This window comes from Ornithorhynchus anatinus, chromosome 5 (assembly GCF_004115215.2).
Source record: "Ornithorhynchus anatinus isolate Pmale09 chromosome 5, mOrnAna1.pri.v4, whole genome shotgun sequence".
Classification (NCBI taxonomy): Eukaryota; Metazoa; Chordata; class Mammalia; order Monotremata; family Ornithorhynchidae; genus Ornithorhynchus; species Ornithorhynchus anatinus.
In genome coordinates this window covers 29,350,725-29,378,035 of record NC_041732.1, presented here as the reverse complement: position 1 = coordinate 29,378,035, position 27,311 = coordinate 29,350,725, and the positions used below count along the sequence as shown (strand labels likewise).

Genomic DNA, 27,311 nt, shown 5'->3' with positions numbered 1-27,311 from the left:
TGAATGTTCTTATCCTTTAGAAAGAAGAGCCATCTGAATGGTCTCTTTTTAAGAAAATTCTTAGAAAGGAAAACGGAAGAGAAGTTAAAGACCGGAATGTGTTACTGACAGAGTTTGCAATAGTAGTAATGGTATAGAATGCCTGAGAATAACGTGCTATATAAGTGTGTGTGAAAATACAACAGTAGCAAAACACACATTTTGTACAGATTACAGCGCCTTCTTAATAAATCTTCAAACATAACAATATAATGATATATAGACATGTCTTTATATACTATCAATATATAGTAATTATATAACACAATATACTATATTTGCATATATTGATATTATAGTAATTAATACACTGCTGAGAGGCAGTGTGGCCTAAGTGGATACAGCAAGGGCCTGGGAGACAGAAGGACATGGATTTTAACCCCAACTCCACCAACCGTTGGCTGTGTAACTCGGCAAGTCATTTCACTTCTCTGTAGCTCAGTTAACTCATCTAAAAAATTGAGCTTAAGACTGTGACCCCAGGGAGGACATGGACTGTGTCCAACCTGATTAGCTTGGCTTTACCCCAGTGCTTAGTGCAGTGCCTGGCACATAATAGGCACTTAACAAATACCATAAAAAGTATACAAAAATCAACCACACAGTGCAATGGTTTTGAAGCGCTTAACAACTACCATTAAAAAAATACACAAAAACCAAACACACACTGTAATGGTTTTAAAATGCAGCCAACTCTATTACCCATGATATTAGCATCTAGGGGGAATATGGGTAATTTAAATCTTCTGATAATCCAAAAAATATATTGGAAATACTAGGAGGTGGTGCTATGACCTAGACGTCAGTATTGGTTTCCCAAGTCTGGCAGACTCTGGCAAACCTGTCAGAACAGCTTAGTATGTTGTAAATTGTATTAAAGATTCAATGTAAAGTACAAATGTCACAGAATTAAAAATCTCAATAATCTACTTTAGGGTAAGATTAGTTTTAATAGAAGAAATTAAAATAGAATGGGAAATTACCTACTTAATATAGAGAGGTGTGTGTTAAGAACACAAATCATCAATTTAATCTTACCCACTGCAACCAATGACTTTATTATATAAGTAAGAAGGCAGGCCTTTCAGGTGAATGTTGTTATCCACATAAACATACTGCAATTCTCGAGATCGACCCAAATCTGAAAAAACAAGTTAGTGATATGAAATCAGAAAATGCAATTAAGATGCAATAAAAATCAAAGTGTTGAAATCAAAGTAAGTAAGCAAAATAAATATTATTTAAATTTTGCCATGCACTTTGTAAATATTGACTCAGGGAGAGTAGGATGGGCAAAAACATTTTAACCTCTGAAGAAACATATCCTTTTCCTGAAAATTTTGCTAATGCTATCAAAAAGGAGTGATTATGTAGTGAAGTGAGATGTCATTTTGAAAAATTACGTTCCACTGAGTATGAAGAAACATATCATGATGTAATAGCTTCCTTCCAATGCTGTGGCTTTTAGGCTTAGGGTTAGACATTTTTGACCCTACTAGGATTTATGGTTATAAGGGACAAACCAACTCTTGTTTGAAAAAGGAAATACCGAACTCACATTTCTTACTGGCATAAATTTTCTTGCTTCAATCAAACAGAGGGAGGATTTTCAACTAGCTCTTCTATTAATAATAATAATGGTAGCTGAGGCCAACTGAGATTTTATATCAAGTTGTTTGACAGACTGTGTCCTCACATGCTACTGATGGTGATGATAATGATGAGTCTTCTGAATGGGCCAGGAGTCAGATTCACACAGTAAGTGCTCAAGAAATACCACTTGATTGATTCATAGTTATGATCCCCTAGGGCTGGCAACTCTTCACCTTCAACTCAGCTGTCCACCTCCCTCCCTATTCAGGAGACAGTGGGCTATATTTAACCTATATATGGACTCTGATCAGATGGAGATGGTCTCTAATCAAGAATCTTCTCTAATCCTCATGACCAGAGAGAGTCCCTGATAAAAACAAAAACTCTACCCTTTTGCTTGGGATTCCTTTCCATTTATGTGTATCAGGAAGTCAGGAAGGAGGCATTAATGATTTGTGTATCCATGACTAATTAGGGTCCTTTACTTTCCCCAGAGATTGATTGGATAGGGAGCCTATGGATCAGGGATTGATTCTTAAAGGTGGAGTATAAGAGTTCTTCTCTGATCTCAATGAAGAGGGGGAAAGCTCATGAACAGCTTATGAACTCAAGTATTACAAATTGAAAACAGAATATGGCTGAGACCTGTACATCAAATAAAAAAATATATACAAAAACTAGAACAGTGAACAAGAAACAGCCAAGAAAGGAGTCGTAGGTGGGGTTGGGCACTACACCCCTACCCCACATGGTATTTGATAAGCACTTACTACATATCAAGTACTGTTCTAATCATTACAAATCAATCAGGTCAGACACAGTCTCTTGTCTCACATGGTGCTCACAGTCTAAGTAGGTGGGAGAACAGGTATTTAATCATTAGGTAGTTGAGGAAATTGAGGCACAGAGAAGTAAAGTGATTTGCCCAAGGTCAGTCAGCAGGCAAGTGGTGGAACCAGGATTAGAACCCAGATCCACTGACTCCCAGGCACATGATCTTTCCACGAGGCCACACTGCTTCCCCAGTGCCGAAAGGTCTGGAGCAGAGGAACATGTCACCCACTGCCATGGTGAAACATGAGCCACAAAGCATCTGTTAGATAGATTTTCACTGGATGACACCCACCAAGTGAAGAGGAGCTGCATAAAGCTCGTGGGACAGTTTCCTACCAACTGGAGTTTGCCCATCAGTTTGGTCCAGGTAGAAAAGTTAAAAATGTCTGCATTCAGTCTGTCGATCAGATGGCATACTGATGTCATATCTGAAAAGTTGACTTTGGAACTGGATTAGTTCTATTGGACTAGTATCCCTTTTTTACATGAGCCCTTCTCCACAATTGTTTGTACGGTTCTTTCAATTCATTCAATCATATTTACTGAGCATTTACTATGTGCAAAGCACTGTACTAAGAGCTTGGGAGAGTACAAAATAATAATGACAATGATGGCATTTGTCAAGTGCTTACTATGTGCCAAGCACTGTTCTAAGCACTAGGGTAGATAAAAAGTAATCAGTTTGTTCCACGTGGGGCTCACAGTCTTAATCCTCATTTTACAAATGAGGTAACTGAAGCACAGAGAACTTAAGTGACTTGCCCAAGGTCACACAGCAGACAAGTGGCGGGGGCGGAATTAGAATCCATGACTTTCTGACAACAGACACATTCCCTGCACACAGTGAGTTTATATATTAGATTTATACCCTGCTTTGATTCAGCCAGAAATGGCTTCATCCTTTAAAAAAAAATCCCACTTCCATATTTACCCGTATTGTTTAAATTTCCTTAGTGATTAGCTAGGTTGGCTTAAACAAATGTTTCAATCATCAGTTTTAAAACAGGTCTGCACATTATATGGATTTAAAAAAGTAAAGACAAATTTTAATTGAAAAACTGGCTGAAATATTTGATGGAGTTTCAAAGTAAAACACATTTTTGACTATTAGGGGACCATAACAAACCTCCCCAAAATTAAAAAAATGTGTCTGTCTTGTCAACTACTAAAAATAATAGTGCACAATTACACGAATTCCCAATTTCAATAAGCACAACTCTTTCAAGGATACCCTGTCAGTAAAATTAGCAATAAGGAATTCTGGAAAAGAAAATCAATGGTAATAATAATAATAATGTTGATATTTGTTAAGCGCTTACTATATGCTGAGCACTGTTCTAAGCGCTGGGGTAGATACAGGGCAATCAGGTTGTACCACGTGAGACTCACAGTCTTAATCCCCATTTTACAGATGAGGTAACTGAGGCACCGAGAAGTCAAGTGACTTGCCCAAAGTCACACAGCTGACAGGTGGCGGAGTAGGGATTAGAACCCATGACCTCTGACTCCTAAGCCCGTGCTCACTGAGCCACGAGTACTTACTATATGCAGAGCAATGTACTAAGCACTTGAAAGGGTACAATATAACAGAGTTTGTAGAAAAGATATAGGAAAAAAATAAAGTTAACAGTCTCTATCCATACATTTGCTTTATTTCTGAGGGCAAACTTTTAAAGGGTTCAACGATCATGAGGGTCAATTTTCTGCCTTTAAAATTGTCAAAAGACTGTAACATCCTAAACAGGAAAAACTAGAATAATGCCCCAAATAGATTCTTCATTGACTTATAGTTATTTGAGTTGTCACAAAAATACAATGAAAACTCAGCACTTAGGAAATTTTTGCACTTTGGAATGCTTATACATTACAAAAATAAAAATGTTGGCTGATATTTCTAACATATTTCACCTAAAAACCTTCTGCATCCAGAAATTGATAATTGCTAGTATGACAGGAAAACCCCTAAGATCTTTGAAGTCTTACTTGGATTTTGTATGTTGTGCGACTGATTGAATCTATTGCTTATGGAAGAAGATGCAGAACTAGACCAAAGTGCCAAACATGTTAGACCCTTACATAGCTCAGACAAGAGTAATGAGTACTGAGCCCAAGGCATAGTTTTGAAAGAAAACCAACATCTACATTTTGAAGTGAGGAGGTGTGTCCAGGTGTGTTCCACTGAGTGGATGGGACTTTGACAGGGTTTGGAGGAAAAGGATGGAAAGAGGAAGGGAAGAGGAAAAGGAAGGGGATTAAAAAAGATGAGGGAAAGGAGGAGAGGATGAAGAAAGGGATAAAAGGTAGAGGGAAAAACAGTTAGGGAGAAGGAAAAGGAGAGGAGGGAGAAGGAGGTTTACCTCCTCAGTAGTTCTGAAATAATATGACCTCAGGGAAAGAAGATAGGCCAAGGGTTCTGAATTCTAATCCCATCTCTGCCACTTCTCTGCTGTAAAATCTTGGGGAAATTATTCTTTCATTCCTTCAATTGTACTTATTGAGCACTTACTATGTACAGAGCACTGTACTAAGTGCTTGGGAGAGTACAATACAACAATAATCAGGCATATTCACCATGCACATTCCCTGCCCACAATGAATTTACAGTCTAGAGGGGCAGGGAGACAGACATTAATATAAATAGATAACTGATATGTATATAAGTGCTGTGAGGCTGCAGGTGGGGGGACTGAACAAAGGGAGCAAATCAGTGCAATGCAGAATGGAATGGGAAAAGAGGAAAAAGGAGCTTAGTCAGGGAAGGCCTTTTGGAGATGTGCCTTCAATAAGGACTTGAAGGGGGGAGGGTAATTGTCTGTTGGATTTGAGGAGGGAGGGTGTACCCAGCCTGATGCAGGACATAGGCAAGGACTCAGGGATGAGATAGACGAGATTAAGACACAGTGAGAAGATTAGCATTACAGGAGTGAAGTGTGTGGGCTGGGCTGTAGTAGAAGAGTACCGAGATGAGGTAGGAGGAGTGGTGATTGAGTGCTTTAAAGCCAATGATGAGGAGTTTTTGTTTGATGAGGAAATGGATAGGCAATCACAGAAGTATTTTGAGGACTGGGGAAATGTGTCCTGAATGTAGACAGATCATTTTTGTAGAAAAATGATCCAGGCAGCAGAGTGTAGTATTGACTGGAGTGGGGAGAGACAGGAGGCTGAGAAGTCAGCAAGGAGGCTGCTGCAGTAATCCAGGCGGTTTAGGATGAGTGATTGTATTAACGTGGTAGCAGTTTGGATGGAAAGAAAATGGTGGATTTTAGCTTAGTTGTGAAGGTGAGACCAACAGGAGTTAGTGATGGATTAAATATGTGGGTTGAATGAGAGAGAGGAGGTAAGGATAACATCAAGGTTACGGTAGGCTTGTGAGACATTAAGGATGGTGGTGCCATTTACAGTGAAGGGAAAGTCAGGGAAGGACAGGATATGGGTGGGAAGATAAGGATTTCTGTTTTGGACAGGCTAGATTTGAGGTGATGGAGGGACATCCAAGTAGAGATGTCTTCAAGGCAGGAGGAATGCAAGACTGCAGAGAGGGCGAGAGATCAGGATTGGAGATGTAGATTGGGGTATCATCTGCTTAACAAATACCACAATTATTAACATTATTATTATTTTTTATGTTATCCTCCTTCAGACCAGACCTAGACTAAGCTTGAACCTTTGCTTAAATCACCTTCTCCTTGCCCAAAATTATTAATAATTACAATTTATGTTAAAAATGAAATAATATTATTTATTAAAAGCACTGTGATTTGCACACAGTAAGCATGCAATAAATATAATTGAATGAACTTTTACTTCAGACTTTTTACGGCTTTGATTTGAGGCAGTATCTCCTATAGATTTTCTTTATTCAACTCTTTTTCTCTATCCCTATCAACACTGTCAAATTTAGACTGTAAACAGAGTGTAGGAAATATGCTTTTGGAATCTTTTTGTAAAGCCTCCCAAACAGTGATAACACTATCAATCAATGTTTTTGATAGCATTATTTATTTATTGAATACTTACTCTGTGCTGAGCACTTTACTGAGCACTTGGGAGAGCACGATACAAAGGAGAAGGTATAAGACAATCTAGTCCCACAAGGAGCTTACAGACGAGATGGTTATTATACAACAATAATTATAATGGTGAGCTTCACATCGAAATTTAATATTGGCTTCTTATTTTTAATAACAATTAGAAATTTAAATGAAACATGGTAATGCCTCCCTTCTACTTAACCACCCTCTTCCCCCACCACACCCCAGCTAGAACTATTTACTCCTGTCAAACTAATATATTTTCTGTGTCTCTTCCTTATTTCTTCTGTTGCCAACCTCTTGCTCATGGCCTCCCTGCTGACTGGAACTCCCTCTCCCTTCAACTGCAACATATCATTGCTTTCTCCATTTTCTAAGCCTTCTGAAATCACAACTCCCCCAGGAAGTCTTCCCTGATTAATTTCTAATCTCTATTTATGCCCCCACCACTGCCCATTCAAGCACTTTTACACCATTAATAACACTAATAATGATAATAACTGTGGTGTTGGTTAAGTGCTTACTATGTGTCAAGCATTAAGCACTGGGGTAGATACAACAAGAGGGGTGCTGTAGTGGAAAGAGCACAGGCATGGGAGTCAGGGGATCTCGTTCTAAGCCCGGCTCCGTCACTTATCTTCTGTGTGACCTTAGGTAACTCACTTAACTTCTCTGACCCTTAATTTCCTCATCTGTAAAATGGGAATTAAATCCCATTCCCTCCTACCTAGACTTTGACTCCATGTGGGACAGAAGCTGTATCTAAGTTAATAACCTTTTATCTACTCCAGAATTTAGAATAGTGCTTGGCATATAGTAAGAGCTTAACAAATACCACAAAACATTTGATAAGGTCCCACATGGGGCTCCAAGTCCAAATGGGAGGGAAAACAGATATTGAATCCTCCTTCTGCAGATGAGGGAACTGAGGTACAGAGAAATTAAGTGACTTGCTCAAAGTTTCACAGCAGACAAGTGAAAGAGTGGGGATTAGAACCCAAGTCCTTTTACTCCCAAGTCCATGCTCTTTCCACTAAACCATGCTGCTTCCCAAGCACCTAAGCCCTTAAATATTTACAAACTTCCAAAGCAGTTTTGTATCTATCTTACGTATCTACTACTTAACTTAACACACATATGGATCCTCCTAACTGGAATTGATTTTACTATCCGCATCTTCCACTAGAATGTAAACTCCTGGGGGGCAGCGAATCCTAACTCATAATTGCATTGTACTCTCCCAAGTACCTAGAAGAGTGCTCTGTGGTGCTCAATAAATACTGCTGATGGGCCGATTCACTAGATTTATACCATGATTATTTGCATAATTGACTTCAGCGCAAAACTGACCCACCCCAATATTTGAGGAGGAAATAAAAGATTATTTCTTTTGTACCACATAATTGTACGCTGGCACCCCTGGTGGAGAGAGAGGAGCAGAAGAATGAGAGCATGAAAACATTACACGGTGGGGAGGGAGGGACTGATTTACTGAGTGCCTTGATATGCAACACTTGGTAGAGTGTGTAATAGAATTAAGGTACACAGTCCCAAGTGCCCTTTTACCTTCCTCTTCCTTCTTGCTGCCTTTCTTCCTCGCTTTTTTCTTTTTTCTCCTCCTCCAATTACTGCAAGTCAATCTTTATTTGACCCATATAATAGATGCACCCTAATTTTAATCTTACAAAGATTATGCAAAAAATAGGGAAATATCAGCCAATATAAGATGAGCAATTTAATATTAATAAGATTAAAAGAGGTCAAAAACCAACTGTAAAATGTTTAAGAGGTTTTTCTCCCTTTGTATTAATTTTTATATATCAATACTAAATGAAAACCCATCTAGAACAAAAATACATTGCATATGAACATTACAAAGCAAGGAAGTTGTCCATCTGCAGAGGGGTGAAAGCTAAAGCTACAAAGAACGTCTTCATGTGGCTTTTCCAAGCATTATACTGTGTCTAAAACATTTCCACTTTCCTTCGTCCAGACTCAGAGATCAAAGAACTTTCTCTCTGAAATGAGCAAAAGCTCCGAGTCACCGAACAAACCCCAATTCTAATTTCTTTTTCACCTCAAGGCGCTGGCATATGCATTCCACATGGCTAAAGATGGAACAAAAAAGCTCTTGTGTCTCTATGCTGATGCTCTTTTAACCATATTGTGAAAGCAAGCATAGAGAAGCAGTATGCACCATGACAGAATAAGACCCTTGTTTACTGTATACTGACCATTCTAAGCCTCATTTTTTTTAACACAAAGGTACACAAATTTCCTTCCACTGACTATTGTAACATTTAGGTTAAACTATCATAGCCTCTACCTACAATAAGTGCAAAAGGCTGAAAAAATGTTTTTTAATAATGTATTTGGATTACTGCATCAGTAATCATTTTGATTCATTGAAAATCAGATCCATTAATCACACAGCTATTATTAGTTACAGTGAACCTATTTTTAGATGCGAGAAAATTTGGATTCACTCAACTGGCTTTCGTAGGCAGCCAATATCATCTAACAAACCAGAGTACTTTACAATGAACTCCAAATCAGTCTTGAAGAAAAAATGTCTTTTCATTTCAAGACAAGGAAATGCCTTTTTCAAGGAAGTGCTTTGATCACTTCAGGTAAAAATGTGTATCTTTCATTCATAGGATTTTTCCTTAGTTGAAATTCTATTAACCATTTTCTGTCTAGACTGTAAACTCGATGTGGGCAGGGAACCAACTCTGTCACACCAACTACCAACTGTCATAATGTACTTTTCCTCTGTATCCATTAAGCGCTCAATAAATATTATTGCTTGATCCTGTAATCTAGGTTCCTTATATCTGATGGACTAAACCTTAGATAATAGAAAGGCTTCATAAACTGTTTTTTGTGATAATGTCCTTTTTCTGAAATAGTGAAAATGTAATACCATAGACAATTATGACAATTATGGAACTGGCAGTCTAAATCTTCAGAATGTTTATTATTTCCTTTATTCAATAGTATTTATTGAGCGCTTACTATGTGCAGAGCACTGTACTAAGAGCTTGGGATGAACAAGTCGGCAACAGATAGAGACAGTCCCTGCCGTTTGACGGGCTTACAGTCTAATCGACAGACTTGAGTAAACAAAAGTACACTTCTTTTCACAGAGAAGATCAGAAATGTCTTCCTTGAAGACCCACCTGAATTTATTTAAACATGTAGAGTACAACACATTTGCACAGAGGTGGTGCTTTTCCTGAATGACAGTGACAATCATCCCAATTTTTCTCTCTGTAAGAGGAAAACCATCCCTTAATGCTGAATGGCAAAGAGAATTGCTCTCTAGGATTCAGTTGCCCTTTTCAAGTTATTTGTGTTGCATGAAAATCAGCACAAGAAAACCTGTGAAGGAGGCTTTTAGCACTAGCAATGACCAAATTGCTGGTGTGCACAGGAAAGCAGGGATGGATTAACTCTCCCACCCTTTCCAACTTTCCAGCCCAAGCTCCAGTGAGGAAGGGAAAAGGTAGAGAAGCAGTGTGACCTAGTGGAAGGAGCATGGGCCTGGCGATCAGAAAAACTGGGTTCGGATCCTGGCTCTGCCACTTGTCTACTGTGTGACCTTGGATAAATCACCTCATTTCTCCGTGCTTCTGTCACTGCAAAATGGAGATTCACTACCTGTTTCTCCCTCCTACTTAGATTGTAAGCCCCATATGGCACCTGATTACTTGTATCTACCCAAGTGCTTAGTACAGGGCTTGGCACATCGTAAGTGCTTAACAAACACCATTTTTTCTTTTAAAAGTCCTCTGTCACTCAGCCCTGTGCTCTTTCCACTAGGCCATGCTGTTGGAATAGTCACGCTAGGTGATGACAAGTGCTTCGACGAGCCTGGTGGCCATTTTGGATGGAGAAAAGCAGTGGATCCTGGAAATGCTGTGGCGGAAAATTTCACAGCAGGAAATAAAAGGTCTATTTGGGCAGCTCCAAATGCACTGTCCCCAATGCAGCATCATCCTGGGGGCCCAGTCCTCTACCTCAAGTCCCTGTACAGCTCAACCCCATGGTCTATTAGTGTCAGCACCACTGCCACAAGTATAAGTGTGCTTATGCATTGTGTATAGGAGGGGCTCAGTGAGCTGGGGTGGGGAGTTGTACTGAGGAGAAGGAAAAGGAGGGAAGATGGAGGGAAGATGGAGGTGGTGTTGGGAGGATGGAGAGTGCAAGGGCAAGGGAGAGATATCCCGCACCACTCTGGCTCCATCCTGCAAATGCATGGTGAACATTTTCCATGGTCTTCTTGCAGCCAAGCCTGAGGGAGTGTGTAAGGAGGTTAGGGGAGAGAGGACTGTAGCTGGCTGGCTAGGGGGTGGTGATTTAGCTCAAACCGGCAACAGAATACTTCCAAGGCAGAGGCAGAGGATACAACATGCCAATAAAGGGGCCTCTAAGCAGCTGGAGGAAGTGAGAGCCGGAGGTCACTGACAGCCTGCCCCCACACCCATCCACCCGCTAGCTGTTTCCCAGGGTTGGGGGAGTGGGTTGGGCAGTGCCACCCTCAGTAGGTGGCTCTTCCTTGATGCAAAGTTGGGTTTTGCCAAGATACTGGGTGCAAACGGTCCCTGTCTGGGCATGCCTGACTTGAGAGGGTTGCCTGTTGATGACCTCTCCGGTCCCAGTTCCCCTGCCCTCAGCAGTGATGGGCTTGGATGGCTTAGTGGCCCATACCATCTGATATGCCTTAAGCTTCACTAGTTTGTTTTTTTTTGTTGAGTGCTTACTTATGTACCAGGCACTGTACTAAATCCTGGGGTAGATACAAACTAATCAGTTTGGGCACAGTCCTTATCACACAAGAGGCCTCACAGTCTCAATCCATGAGAAGCAATGAGACCTAGTGGATAGAGTCTGGGCCTGCAAGTCAGAAGGACCTGGGTTTTAATCACAGTTCTGCTACCTGTCTGCGGTGTGACGTTGGGCTAGTCACTTCACTTCTCTATGCCTCATTTACTTCCTCTTTAAAATGGGGATTAAGACTGTGAGCTCCCTGGGGGATATGGATTGAGTCCACCCTGATTAGCTTTTATTTACTCCAGCGCATACTACAGTACCTGGCACAAAGTAAGCACTTAACCAAAAGCATAAGAAAAAAAATCCTTCTTTTGTATGGTAGGTAAATGAGGCACAGAGAAGTTGAATAACTTGCCCAAGGTCATACAGCAGAGATGTGGCAGAACTGGGATTAGAACTCCTACTGGCAAGTCTTTTTAGGAATCTTTGGCCATGCCTTTCTTTGGACTGAGCAGGCCTGGAGAACAAAAGAAGAGAGGAGACACTGCACTGAAACACCTCCCCCATCACTTCTCCAAGCTTATACCTACACCTGGGGTTTTATGAGCCTTATTCCTCTTCCAGGGAGAAACTAGACATACATATTTTAAAAAACAAATATCCAATCATTTCTCCCTTTTTTCTGAAAATTCTGAAACTATTTCTATTCATTTATGAAGTCACCTACTCCCTAAATAAACAGTATTGTGCCTCTTCCTAAAGCATGACTAATATACAAAACTTCAGAAGGAGTCTTAAAAGTTAGGCAATTTAACATTATTTGGATAGTTTAGCCATCTAATATTTTCCTGATATTTAACATTTTCTTAAAATGAATGTTATGCAATATTGACAAATACTTGTTCTTTGTTTTGAAACTAAAGCTGCTTTAACAATTTAAGAAAACTGATTCCATTCATTGCTCTCAGATTTATTATTAACCAAAAAAGAAAAAGGCACACATAAGTAACAAGGTATGATATCGTTGCTGTTTTCATCTCTGTGGGATTCATATTTCAATGTTTAAAATGACATTTCTGTTGACCACAGAATAAATGAAATAATTCAATTGTCAGTGAAAATAAATACATTGTTACCTTTGGGAGGGTGATGGTTTTTGACACATGATACTTCTAAATGGTCTAGCTATAGAAACCTTTGGAGGCTGGCATATTACTATTAGCCAAGTGACATTTCTCAGTCAGTAGGAGGTCTCCTTAATTATAACACTGCTAAAAAAAATTCTAGTGCTATGGCCTGGTTGTATCTCTGATTACAGTACTCTTGATTTTCCAGTGAAAGGTATATTTCCCCCAACAGAGGTTAAGCCCAAATAGAAAAGGCCACAAAACATCTATTTGAGCCTATATTCACATCTTATTATGCTTTCAATGAAATCTGTATTTCAAATTCATATTTTTTTTAAAGAGCCACCTTAGTTCCAAAAGATTGGACCTCAGGAGATAAACAGAAAACAATTCATTGAAATTTAGAGTTTTTTTGTTAAATGGTAATAAGCTATTGAGCATGGTGAAAGATGGATTTTGATAGGGCCTTGTTATTTCAGATGTAAAAGGAATGGAGACAAATTCATCATTCCCTCCTAATGAATCCAGGGTTTCGGTTGCTATTTTCTGCTCTTCTTCTACACTACACAAAACACAACTGCTCACCAAGCGGCAGAAATGCAAGACGGTTTCCAGCCATGGAGAGTTCATTGAGGCTAGGAAGTTGGCAGAGATGGCGAGGGACGCACCACAGGTGATTTCGGTCTGCAGTTAGATACTGCAGGGAAAGGCACAGATGGAGCCTCTCTGGTAAGGTTAGCAAACGATTTGTAGAGATATCCAGGGTCTGGAGCTCCTTTAAATCGCCAACCTCTGAAAAGTAAAATAAAAATGGAGATAAGAATAAAGTCCTAATTTCTTTGGTCTCTGTGACAAAAACAAGTAAAATAAAATTTAAAAAGCAAAGAGTCAGTGCAACTATAAAAGATAGTAACAGATTATATTTACATACTCTTTTCATCTTTATACTACAGGGTCTCTCACCAACTGCTGGGTTAAGTTCCTGCAAGACCCAGTGATTGGCAGATTGTTATCATCAAGGCTGAAGCTTATAGGGCAAATGAGATTGTGTGGGTTTGGTCCCATTAGGTAAAGTTTGAGAAGATTTCTAACAGCCTGCACCAAATAGAGGAATTATGAAAGATAAAGGAACCTGTAGGGCATGAAAACACAGTATTTTTCATACTGTTAGTTATAATAACTGCAAATTGCTCTAAAAAATTACAATAATATTACCATTAAATAAGGCCATTGTTAAATACTACATTCATTTGCATAATTGCCCCTACCTCATAATCTCCCTACAGTGGTTTCTGAGGAGGAAATAAAAGATTATTTTTGTTCCACGTAACTAAGTTGGGGCAGCAGGGTCAAGGCTGGAAGAGAATGGTCAGAACACAAAAATGCAGCAGTAATAGGCTCATGTCAGGGAAAGAGGAGCTTCTTCTTTAAATTGAGAGTGCTCGGGGGAGGAAGAGGAAGTGGGAATGAAGCACAGCTAATTACCTGAGTAGCTTCTGTATACAGTCCTTGAGAGTACACTGGAAATACAACACACGGTCTCAAGTGTCCTCTCATCTCTTTCCTTCTCCCCTCTTTTCCTTCTTTTTTCCCCACCAGCTCCTCTTAGTATTAGACTTTATTCTTATGTGACCCTGTGTAATAACTCACTTCCATTTTTAGTATTCCAAAATGAGCCAAAGAATGGGGCAGTTATCCAAGTAAATATGGCAAGTTACATTTTCCTTTTCTCTTCCTTTTCTGCTGAAATACCATGATTTTTTGTGGGAAAAACCTGCAAAAATCACATGGAAATTGGGAGAAAAATTCAGAGCAACCTCATCCTGCAATGGGAGCAACAGGAAAATGGCAAATGACAGAGTGTGGTGATGGGAGGGTCCATGGGTAGTGAGTAAGAGTGAGAGCAATTTGAAATAGGAGGAGACAAGCTGACAATTTGGTCAAAAAACATGGTGATTTTTGAAAATTGTACATGCTGCAGGCCAATATGGTTCACAGAATATTATGTCTGGGTACGTAAAACTGTGTTGGAAGAGAAAGCTGTAATTAGATTAGTTATGGTAGTACTGCAGTTTCAAAATACTTACCTGGATGGCGTCTGTATAAAGTGAAGTTTACCAGAACAGTACATTGTTTTTCAATTTTAAAAAAGTGACATTATCTGGTCATAAAAGGTAATAGTAGTGGTAAATTGTAAGCTTTTGGTGGGTAGGGATAATGCATTTTACTTTTTTATGGTATTTTTATAAGTGCTTACTATATGCCAGGCACCGTAGTAAGCACTGGGGTAAATACAAGGTAACGAAGTTGGACAGTCTATATCCCACATAGGGCGCACAGTTTTAATCCTCATTTGATTGAGGCACAGAGAAGTTAGGTGACTTGCCCAGGGTCACAAAACAGGCAAGTGGAGGAGTTGGGATTAGAATCTGAGTCCTTTGGACTCCTAGGCCCATGCTCTATCCACAAGGTTTGCTGCCTAGTGTCCATTCTACCATACATTTCCAAACTCCTAGCAATAGTGCTTTGCATATAGTAGGCATTCAATAAATGTTGGTTGATGATGACATCTTCTCCAGGTACAGTTTATATTCTCTTCTGTCTACATATTGCTAACAAGATGAATGAGGTTAAGTACAACTACAAAGTACTTGTAAAATTTAGACAGAACAAAGAAATAAACACCAAGAAAGTTCCAAAAACTTACATAACAGTACCCAAAGAAATTTAGTGAATCCAATTATCTCCATGGATCTCTTCTAAGTCTAAAGATGTTTCAACGACTAAAATATTACTAAACTATTCCTTCCCTCCTGCAATGATCTCCAGGATGGACAAGATTTGCTTTCAATATTAAATGATGCAAAATTTATTTACAAAATATTTTTTCATTACTGAAATGTGGAGGAGTATGAGTGAGTATCTTTAATCACACTACCTTGGTATCAGGAGAGACACTTTGGTGGATTATTTATATTGCTTTTCATAACATTTAAAGGATGATGAGGTTAAAGGTGTTTAAATCATGTATTTGAATATAGAGAAACTACTGATCTTCCCTTTGGAGCCTCCTGACACTAATGCTATTCTTTCTGTATGACTGCTTGGCTCAAAATAAGCCAGTGCTTGCATAGATCAGGAAGATTATTTTGAAGGGAATTTTCCAAAATAAACTTCTAGATTTAGACCCAATTTGTGTGGGGCCATCATACTGTAAGAGGGACAGAGCCACCCCAGGATGAACACTTTTGGAATCACATATCAGTCCTACTTCTGAGACTGACCTGGAAACACTGATGAAAGCCCTCCTGCCTGTACAGTGCTCTGCACACATTAAGTGCTTTATAGATACCACTTATTGAATGCCAGCCAATACCTGATTTATTGACTCTTCCCAGGGAGCACCCCTCTCCATTATGACTGGGGTTGAGGGTTTAGGTATAGGAGGGGGATGGGTGTTGTACTCTCCTGCCCAGCAGGGTGAAAGATAGTGACAGGAAGGATGTAATCAGCCAGGCTGGTACAGTTACCTCAAACTGGATTATTTCTGTGGCAACTCCTGCGGAAGCAGCATGGCCTAGTGGATAGAGATAGACCTGAGAGTCAGAAGGTCCGGGGTTCTAATGTTGGATTCAACTACTTGTCTGCTGTATTCTTGGGCAAGTCACTTCACTTTTCTGGGCCTCAGTTATCTCATTTGTAAAATGGGGATGATGACTGAGAGCCCACGAGGGACAGAGACTGTGTCCAACCTGATGAGTTTGTATCTGTATCTAACCCAGTATTTAGAATAGTGCTTGACACATAGTAAGTGTTTTAAAAATACCATTATTATTATTATTATTATTAAGCCACCATGATGGTTCCAACTCCTCTGTCAATCAATCAATAAATCATATTTATTGAGTCCTTTTTGTGGGCAGAGCACGGTGCCAGGAGCCGGGATTAGGACCCATGACCTTCTGACTTCCAGGTCCTATCCACTATAGAAATGACCGAGTGATCCAAAATGGGTCTAGACACAAGTTTAGGAAAGAAGAGATGTAAGCTGGTACATTCCCAAACATTAGCCTCAAAATCTAGAAGGGCAAGCATTATTACTCTATTATTACATGGCTTCTCTATGCATCATGTTGCCACTTTCAGAGACAGAATACTGGGCCAGTTGGACTATGTTCTTGTTCTATTTCCTTTTAAGCTGCCATCAGCTAGGACAGTTTGTCTAGAATGGTCTTACCTTTTCAAAACCCCAAAACGGTCAATTTTCATATGGAAAATATTCAATAATTTTATGTGCCTTTCAGCCTTTGGGAGGACATCCTGAAATAGTTTAATTGTCACCACACTGTAATTTGCCATGTAATTGTTGAGAACAACAGCATAAAAATATCCTAAGAACAACAGTGATTCAAAAGGAAAAGCATATATTACCTTTTTTTCATATTTAACCTGGTGATGCACACTTAGTTGGGATCTGACCAGGGACAGGAAGAAAACCACCTGCATCATGCCAAACCAATGACCGCACAGAGTCAACAACAGGTCTTGCTATTTTCAAGCACTTAGGCTTTTCCGGTGCTACTAAAAACAACTTTCCAATTCTCACTCCCAAACATTTTATGGTTGGGAAAGCTGGCAAGAAATCAGAAGATGACATTAGAAAACCACATTTTTTATCTACCTTCAATATGTCTCTCTTTTGTAATGCCTTCTCTCTCATGCTTCCTCTTCACCTTTTCTCTCCCAAACCATGTCTCCTCTTTTTCCCCTGTTTCTTCTTGCCTTTGTTTTAATAGTGTTATACTATTTACCTTTAGGCTCTTCTAGATTCTTATTTTATGGGACTTATCACCATAGTAACTATGAAATATATAACATGCATTCACAATTACTTCAGCAAGATTTAACTGGGAAAATATCAAACAAAAAGAAATAAAAAGTCAAGCATAATTAAATTACACACATCAAATTAATTTGAAAACGAATAAGGATCTAGTCAAGGCCTAAGACTCTGTTACAAGTGACTTGCGATTTTATGGCACTGAAACATAATTATTGGAATTCTCTCCTGAAATTCTTACTGCAAACTGACATACAGAATTACCCATTCTAATGAGTACACAAAGGCCAGATGAATCTAAAAGATTTGTCTCCTCACTCATAACAAGTAAAAAAAGGAAAAGCTTATTGTGGGCAGGGAAGGTGACGACCAATTCTATTATACTGTATTGTCCCAAGAGCTTAGAACAGTGCTCTGCACACAGTAACTGCTCAATAAATACAACTGATTGAAACCTAAATCCCCATACCCTTAACAACTTGATCTGCTCTTACTCCAGTTCTCCCTCTCCTGAAAATGAAATACTTTGACATGTCAAGCCTGAAACCTCAGCATTGTTCTTGACTTCTCTCTTATTTTTCTCCTTCTACAACCCAGCCCACATACTTTGTTCTCCTAGTGCTAACTTTATCACTGAGCCTCAATCTCGCTTGTCTCATTGCTGACCCCTAGCCTACAACCTGCCTCTGGCCTGGAACACCCTCCCTCCTCAAATCCAACAGACAATTACAATCCCTGCCTTAAAACCTTATTGAAGACACATCTCCTCCAAGAGGTCTTCCCAGACTAAGTCCCATTTTTCCTCTTGTCCCACTCCCTTCCTCGTCACCTGAACTTGCTCTCTTTGCTCTTCCTCCGCTTTCCCAGCCCTGCAACACTTACATATATATCCGTAATTTTTTTATTTGTATTGATGTCTATCTCCCCTCCTCTAGACTGTGAGCTCGTCGTGATCAGGGAATGTCACTGTGTATTGTTGAATTATACTTTCCCAAGCACTTTAATACAGTGCTCTGCGTTTAATAAATTATTGAATGAATGAATGAACCTATATATTCTATTTGTCATCAAATCCTGTCAGTTTAACCTTCACAACATCATTAAAATCAGTCCTTTCCTCTCCATCCAAACTGCTGCCACTCTGATTCAAGAACTTATATCGTGCTTCAAGTACTGCATCAGTCTCCTCGCTGACTTCCCTGTCTACTCTCTCCCATATACAGTTCATACTTCACTCTGCTGCCTGGATCATTTTTCTGAAAAAAGTTCACTGCACGACTCCCCACACCTCAAGAACCGCCAATCGTTGCCGATCTACTTCTACATCAAATGGAAACTCCTATCAGCTTTCAAACACTCAATCAGCTCGCTTCCTCCTATCTTACCTGGCTGACTTTATACTACATCCCAGCCTGCACACTTAGCTCCTCTAAACCAACGAGATCAAGGTACCTAGATCTTGTCCAATTCTCCAGTGACCCCTTGCCCACGTCCTGACTCTGGCTTGGAACTTCCTCCCTCTTTATATCCAACAGACAATCATTCTTCTCATCTACAAAACCTTATTAAAATCACATCTCCTCCAGAAGCCTTTCCCAAATAAGCCTTCATTTTCCCAATTCCCTTTTCCTTCTGTGTCACCCTTGCACTTGGACTTGTAACCTATAAGCACTTGATAGGTATCCCAACCTCAACCTTACAACACATATGTACATATCCCTAATTTACTTTAATATCTGCCTCCCCTTCTACAGTGTTAGAGCTCCTTGCAGGCAGGGATGATGTCTACATTTCCATTGTATTGTACTCTCTGAAGAGCTTAGCACCGTACTCTGCACACAGTAATTACTCAATAAATACCATTGATTGAGTAGAAGACTTCAGTGAAAGCAAGCATAAGGTAAAACACCTAAAGAAAAATAATCATTACTTCTGCTTAACACAGGTCCTCATTACATCAGCCTATTGGAAAGGGCTAGGAATTGAGAGTTGTATTCTTTGACTTCTATTTGTGTCACACCAAAAAGACCCTATCGAGCAATTCTACCCTTTGGTTCCAAGTAATATCACCATCAACAATCACTGGTTTTTACTGTGCACTTACTCTATGCAGAGCACTGTACTAAGTACTTGGGAAAATACAACAGTTTTGGTAGACACGATCCCAGCCCACAAGGAGCTTGCAGTCTAGAGATATTTTAAAACCTATATTTTTAGATATTTTCCAAATGGATGATAAAGTCCTTTTTGAAAACTGCAAGAACAAATGCAGGTTTGATGTTTCTATTTTGTTTGTGAGAAGCAGCGTAGCCTACTGGAAGAATACAGGCTGGGGAGTTTGAATCTCATCTCTGCCACTTGCCTGAAGTATGACCGTGGACAAGTAACTAGACTTCTCTAGGCCTGTTTTCTCATCTATGAAACGGAAATGAAATTCCTGTTCTTCCCTCCCCCCCCCTTAGAATGTGAACATCATATGAGACAGGGACTGTCTACTATCTACTTGAGCATTTACTACAGTGCTTGGGCAAATATTTTAATTAAAATATATTTACATCCATTTATCATCCCCCAAACTTTACATAAGAAAGGGAGGGAAAAAAGGCTAATTCACGCTCCTTCATAGACCTCAATATTTTCATGGTTCCAGTAAAGGTGTAATATACTAAAATATACTCTATGATTGTAATACAAGTCTATAGTATCCCAGAAGCTACCTGAAATAAATGTTTTACAACAAAGGAAAGGGATGTGTAATTGACAATATCTCAAAATATGCCTACTGCTCCCAAGTAAGGAGTATTCCAACAATGCTAAATAAACCACTGCAAAGGCACAGGCTAATCACCACATTACTTTAAAAAAAACCCAACAAAGACAGTATAGTAGTATAGTACCACTGCAGTACATACTGGGAAAACATGGAGGAAACTGACTGGTTTTAGCTTCTGGCTATATTATTAGGAAAGTAATTGCTGCCAGCTGACACATGAAGTCAAGTCAGCATTCTCACCAAAAGAGGCTGGTTTACCCTGTTAAAAACTGTGTGCTGCTACGGAAACCCGGCAGCAAATAAGCCTAGGGATACATTGGAAAATAAGCAATTTGGGGAAGAGATCTACAGGGCCTAAGAAAATAGGCTTTGGGTAAGTCGAAAGCTCTAATAAAAACGAAGAATGCAGGTGACGGATCCACTCCTCCTCTCCATCCAAAAGGCAGTCGGTGTCCTGCTTTCACCTCTCATTATCTCCTGTTTAGACTACTAAGGTGCATTCTGGGGGAAGAACATGCCAGCCACGGATACATCCTGCATTATTTGCTGGGCTGAGCGGCATAAGAACCATACGAAGACCCCACGCTTCACAACACACCCAAACAGTGCCATTAAGTAAAGTTCCTCCCCATATTATTGGCCCTGCTCTGACAGGCCACTTCTTCTACCATTGAGCCTTGAGGGATCTAACTACCTTGCATACCACCTGAAGTTAGCTCTGAGACCTTTCTGACTGCTCCAGGTCATCCAGCAGACAAGTGGCAAAGACCAGATGAGAACCCAGGTTCTTCTGACTCCCAGGCCCATATGCTTATGCACTAGGCTGTGTTGCTTGTTGGTTAAATCCTTATATGGAAATATTCTTCATATTCGAAGATGTTATTAACAATGAAATCATACCCATAATCAGTGATATTTATTGAGTCTTTACTGTGTGCAGACCACTTTACATAGGAGATTACAGTTCAACAGATGGCTGAAAAGACTGATGTCTCCACTGAGTGGTGGAGCCAGTTCCACATTGTATAAATCTAAGGATTATCCTTCGATGAGTTTAAGCTGTTTCCAAAACTACCTCTTTACCACCTGAGCATCATAAAACCATTGCTTAATGAAAATGACTCTTCTCCCAACTGTTGCCTGTCAGGCTGATCTACCTACCTATTCTGTTGCTTTTTGTTTGTTTTTGTTTGTTTTCTATGGCACTTGTTAAGCACTTTCTATGTTCCAGACACTGTACTACACACATAGGAATGGTTACAAGATAATCAGGTTGGACTCACAGGCCCACATAGGATTCACAGTCTAAATTGGAGGGAGGACATTTCAATCCCCATTTTATAGATGAGGTAACTGAGGCACAGAGAAGTTAAGTGACTTGCCCAAGGTCACACAACAGGCAAGGGGCAGAACTGGGATTAGGCCCAAGCTCTTCTCACTAGGCCACGTTGCTTCTTCGTCTAACAATTATCCATTACAACATAAATTGTTCTTCACTATGTCATCTTCTGTGCTGTTTCCTTGAGTGTGCTACCATTCAGTTCCCGGTCCAAGCAGATAATAATAATAATAGAGAAGTAAAATAACTTGCCCAAGGTCACACAGCAGACTCATTGCAGAGCCAGGATTAGAACCCAGGTCCTTCTGACTCCCAGGCCCGTGCTCTCTCCACTAAACAACTCTGCTCTATCATTCATTCTCCACACATCCTACCCAGTAAAATTAACTTTAATACTGACCACCTAATGAGTGGAATGCATTTTACAAAACACTTGGGAAAGTACAACAGAAAAAAGTGACATGTTCTCTGTACACAAGGAGGTTGAAGTCTAATAAGGGAGACAGACATAAAGGTGTGCATAAACAGAATGATCTTTTTTTTGTTGAGTGCCTACTGCTTGCAGAGCACTGTACCAAGTTCTGGGGAGAGTACAAACATCAATATAACAGACACATTGCTTGCCCACAGTAAGCTTACAGTCTCGAGGGGGAGACAGACATTAATATAAATTATGGATACGTATATAAGTGCTGTAGGGCTTGGAGGCGGGGTTGTGCTATTTCAATGTCCTGATGTCTCTGGTCCGAGGTTCACCTGTCGGTCTTGACAGGAGAATCCGTAGTACTTATTTACCTGTCAAACAGTCAATCGTATTTATTGAGCACTTATTTTGGGCAGAGCACTGTACTAAGTGTTTGGAAGAGTGTGATATCATTAGCTTGTGTAGCAGAATTTGCAAAAGCATTCAGTTCTACTTTGTCGATGGACATCTTTGGTAGAGAACAGGGGTCCCACTTGCAGATTGGTACATATCCTCACTTTTCTTACTGACAGTCTACAACGCTGGGCCAACTTGGTGGCGACGTTCATATCTGTTGGCACGTATATGTGCTTCAAGACCTCAATTTACAGCACTTTCTGTAGAAGTGTCTCAAAGACTTGCAATGACTCATTGCCTGTTAAGTTGGAAGCGTTCCTCTGTGGATTGGAAAGCATATCCTGATGATTATGGCATGCTTAATGAAGATAGCATAGAATAGATTGAACAGACAAGTACCTTCCATTCTCACTTGATCAACCATGGAATTCTGCAGTAAATTTAAAGATCTCAGGGTTAAAGTCCTGGTTTGCTGATGGGGCCACATGTTTTAGTATGGTTTAAGAAAACCGGTATCGATGTTAATGCCTCCTTGAAACAGGATGGCAATAACAAGAAAACATTTTGGTGATGAGTATAAAGAGGGAAACCTGCAATGCGGAAGAGAAGCTAAAGTGTGAATACTCATCTACTCTCTGAAATAGTATTACAAGTGAATGCCAGGAGCATTGCAGTCCCAAGTGCTTGGAGGGGAGGTGTGATGGTTAGTCTGTTGATTCTGCTCCTAATTGTAATAATGAAAGTAGTTATGGTACTTATTAAGTGCTTATTATGTGCCAAGCACTGGGATAGATTCAAGATAATCAGATTGAACACAATGCCTGTGCCACATGGAACTCACAATCTAAGTAGATTGTGAGCTCTAAGTAGCAGGGTGTAGGATTGATTTCCCATTTTACAGATGATGAAACTGAGGTACAGAGAAATGACTTATTCTAGGTCACACAGCAGACATGTGGATTAGAACCCAGGTTCCTTGATTCCCAGGCCTATGCTCTTTCCACTAGGCCACACTGCTTCTCACCTCTGGGGAACCTTCCTGGCTAATCTCTGATTTGGGACAGATGGACAAGGATTTATATTATCCATAAGAAACCTTCCAAACCCTGCAGCTTCCAGAGTTGATAAGGTATTGTTGGGTGGCTGAGGGTTTGGATTTCCTGGCTATCCATTGCAAATAAAATGAGTTACTTGGTGCAACTGAAATTAAATTTTTTGATTTTATTTTTTTAACAATGTGTTTCACAGTCCAATATATTTAAAAAAATACTAAATATTATCAAATATTGGCAACAGGAAGAAAAATTATCGTGTTTATGGAAGGCAATTCAATCCTGTTTAAAAAACAAGCCCGCATTACCCTCTGATCAACTCAACAGACTGAACTTTTGTCTTTCAATCTTTAGGTCTATGTGCCAAGCCTGACCACTTCCTAGGAGAAACTTACACTGGTTATAGACACTGCAGATATCTTTTCAAAAATTAAACTAAAGAACAGTATCAACTAATGTTCTGTAGACCAAATTATGGAATAGTGTCCTTGGTTCCTTAACACTACATAATGAGGGCATTATCACCATAAAATTACTAGAAAATTGTCCTATCTTTGCCTCCAGGTGGCAGCTGTAAACAGCTGTTAGCTGCTGTTATAGTTCTATTCTTCTGCCCGTTTGCTTTAGCTTTGTGAGTTTCTGATATCTGATTTTGCATAGGTTCTCTGACGAAATGTAATAAATTGTGAGTTGTCCCTTGAGGAAAAGGAAAAGCATGAGATGACAATAATCAGCATGTAAATGAAGGATTGGATTGTTTCCACCAACCGTATTGTACCTTCCCAAGCACTTTGTATACTGCTCTGCATAAAGTTAAGGCTGAAAAAATTCCATTAGTAGGATTTTTAAAAGAGGAGGTCTCAAGGTCCACAAGTGGCTATTAAACTAAAGTGGGAAAGAATTTGGTTGGACATAAATAATTACAGTATTTATTATGTGCTACTCTGTGCCATGTCTGATAAGCTCATTGTGGGCAGGGAATGTGTCTGTCAACTCTCTTTTACATGCTGAGGATGGAGCTCTGCCCATAGTGAGCGTTCAATAAAGACCATAGATAATGCTGATAAATCAGTCCAAGTCCCATCCTCATATAGGGATCACAGTTTTAGGGGAATCAAAGAGGAAGATAATATCTCCATTTTAGATTTGGAACTGAAGCCCAGAGTGGTTAAATGACTTGCCTAAAGTTACACAATAGGCAACAAGCAGGACTGGTTCTAGAATTCATATCTCCTAATTGCCAACCCCATGCACTTGTTGATATAACAAGCACTTATGTTCCAAACACTGTGCTAGGCACTGATGTAAATAAAATATAAACACACAAGACACAGTCTTTGTCTCACCTGGGGTTTAAAACCAGAGAGGTAGGGAGAGCAAATATCTTTTTTTTAACAGATGAGAAAACCAAATCAATCATATTTAGTGATGCTTACTGTGTGCATTGTGCTTAGAACAGTGCTCTGCACATAGTAAGCACATAACAAATACCAACATTATTATTACTATACCAAGTGCTCAGGAAGAGTACAATATAAGAGAGTTGTTGACATTTTCCTTGCCCCAAATGAGCTTACAGTCTAAGGGGATGCAGACATTAATTTGAATAATTAAAATAAGGATTTGAACATAAGTGCTGTGGGGAAGCCCAGAGAGGTTAAGGAACTTGTTCCTGGTCACACAGAAGGCTAGTGTTAGAGTTGGTATTACAATCCACATCTCCTGATTCCCTATGACATGCTCTTTCCACTTGACCACATGAGAAGATGATCGCTTTGACTGTTAAACTAAAAAAACTGGAAAAGATTTTAGTGAAGGAGGTTGTGGAGTCTCTATCCCTAGAGATCTTTAAGGAAAAAAAACACAGGTCTGGAAGATGTAGTCTCTCTACCTGCCTGGATTGTCATAAAATCCTGTCGGATCTACCTTCACAACACTGCTAAAACCTGCCCTTCCCTCTTCACTCAAACTGCTACTATGCTGATCCACGCACTTGACTCCTGCATCAGCCTCCTTGCTGCCTCCTGTCTCTCCCCACTCCAGTCTTCGTTTTATTTTCCTGTCCGAACGATTAAAAAACGAAAAAAAAATTCAGTACACTTCTCCCCAATTCTCAAAATCTCCAGTGGTTGCTCATCCCACTTCCACAAGCTACAAAAACTCCTTACCACTGGCTTTAAAGCACTTAAATGCTAGCTCCTCCTATCTTATCTTATTGATTTCCTACTCCAACTCAGCCTGCATGCTTCACTCCTCTATTGCCAACCCACTTACTGTACCTCAATCTCTTCTATCTCACTGCCGACTCCTTGCCCCCATCCTTCCTCTGGCCTAAAACTCCCTCCACCTTCACATACTAGTACACTGCCCTCTTTCAGACTTATTAAAATCAAGAGGTCTTCTCCAACTTAGCCCTCCTCTCCCCCATTCCATCCTGCATCATCTACAGACTTGGATCTGTACCCTTTCAGCACCTGATATTCAGCCCACTCTCAGCCCTACAACTTTTATGTACTTATCCATAATATATTCTAATATCTGTCTTCCCCTCTAGACTGTTAGCTCCCTTTAGGCAGGGAATGTGTTTACCAATTCTGTTGCACTCTACCCACTTGGGACACTGCTCTGCACACAGTATGTGTTCAATAAATGCCACTGATCAATTAATTGATTCTGGTTCTGTGATTCCTTTAACTTTATTTCCCTTATGTAAAAGATATTTTATATCCTCACTTGTATTTTTTCTGATTGACAACCTATTTGTTCTAAAATACTGCATCCTGACTATTGCTGTGTGTAGCTCGCAGTTTACTAGTTATTAGAGAACCTCTGTGCTACGTAGAGAAACCACATCTTCCTTACTTTGCAGGATTCACATAAATCATACATTCAGTTTTGTGTTTTTTTAACTGAATTAGCAGTATATTCTATTCTAGTGGTTTCACACTTGATTAGTTTCTTCATAGTAAGGAAGCATATCAGAAGTTCTAAGCTTTAACCCATTGTCTGTTTCACACTATTATAATCACTGCCTCAAGAAACATCACAGTATCACAGCCCAGGATTGAAATCTACTTAATTTGGATACTACTTGCAGAGCATAATTACCAGTAATCTACACTTTTCACTGGTGAGAATGATTCTTTTCTTAGCATTGCCTTAGTTCTCATGTCTAAGACAAGTTAGCATGAAAATTTTAAGAACAAAATTCACAGGGCATACACACTTTAAAATACTAGATTCAACCTCCTAGCTTAAATTTCCTGATGGAAAATCTAGTCTTGATAAATTTCCATTTTTTTAAAATCAATACCATAAAAGTTTTTAAAGCACTGCAAAAAATCATATTAAGATTTCATTTCTTCCACAAAGTGATGAAAATTTAATTAAAAAAAATACCCCAGTACCTCAGGACATGTCCATAGTAAGTTATTAGAAAACGCAGGTGTATCATTAATGGTTGTATGGTGGGGTAAATTTTCTGGAATTATTAGGTTCCATTCTAGAATGCCCTTCTCAGGGTCACCCCTGGAGAATTTCCAGTACTCTACCAGTCTTGACTATGGGAGGAAGAGTCAGGCAGAGGCAGATCACTCCACTCCTAGCTTGGGCAGTGGCTAGTAAGTGGATGGCAATCTGCTACAAATCAAAACTCAACTGTGCTGGGCAGCAGCGGCACAGGAGAGAGTCATGAGAGGAGACTCAAGTTAACTGTGCAGAAGGAGGCAATGGTAAACCACTTCTGTATTTTTACCAATAAAACTCTATGGATACACTACCAGAACAATTACAGATGGAAGTGAGGTGTTCTGGAAGAGATGTATCCATGGTGTCACTAAGGGTTGGAGACGATTCCACAACATAAGACAAGAAAATTCCAGAACGAGCCTCAACATGATCATCAAACCTGACAGGGAAGTAAAAATCTCTTTGTAGATTACTCCTCACTGCAGCCCCCTCCCCTCAATCCGTCCATTCTGCTACTCCTAGGGACTTTCCTGATGCCCACACCTCCCACACTCGGGCCTCCCTAACTGTACTCCACACCACACCCAGTCTATTTTTTCTGTAAACAATGGCCTTGCATGGC

The 27,311-nt window shown here is 39.8% G+C and overlaps 1 protein-coding gene across 2 annotated transcripts in view; it reads right to left on the bottom strand.

The window, feature by feature from the left end:
• Positions 1-27,311, bottom strand: part of LRRC28 (leucine rich repeat containing 28) — a 107,817-nt gene that overhangs the window by 36,391 nt on the left and 44,115 nt on the right. For both annotated transcript variants that reach the window (XM_029064904.1, XM_039912302.1), the window contains exons 6-7: positions 12,983-13,189; positions 1,078-1,180 (exon numbers count right to left, since the gene is read on the bottom strand). In XM_029064904.1, the coding sequence (XP_028920737.1) occupies positions 1,078-1,180; positions 12,983-13,189 (310 nt within the window). The remainder of the gene's footprint in view (positions 1-1,077; positions 1,181-12,982; positions 13,190-27,311) is intronic.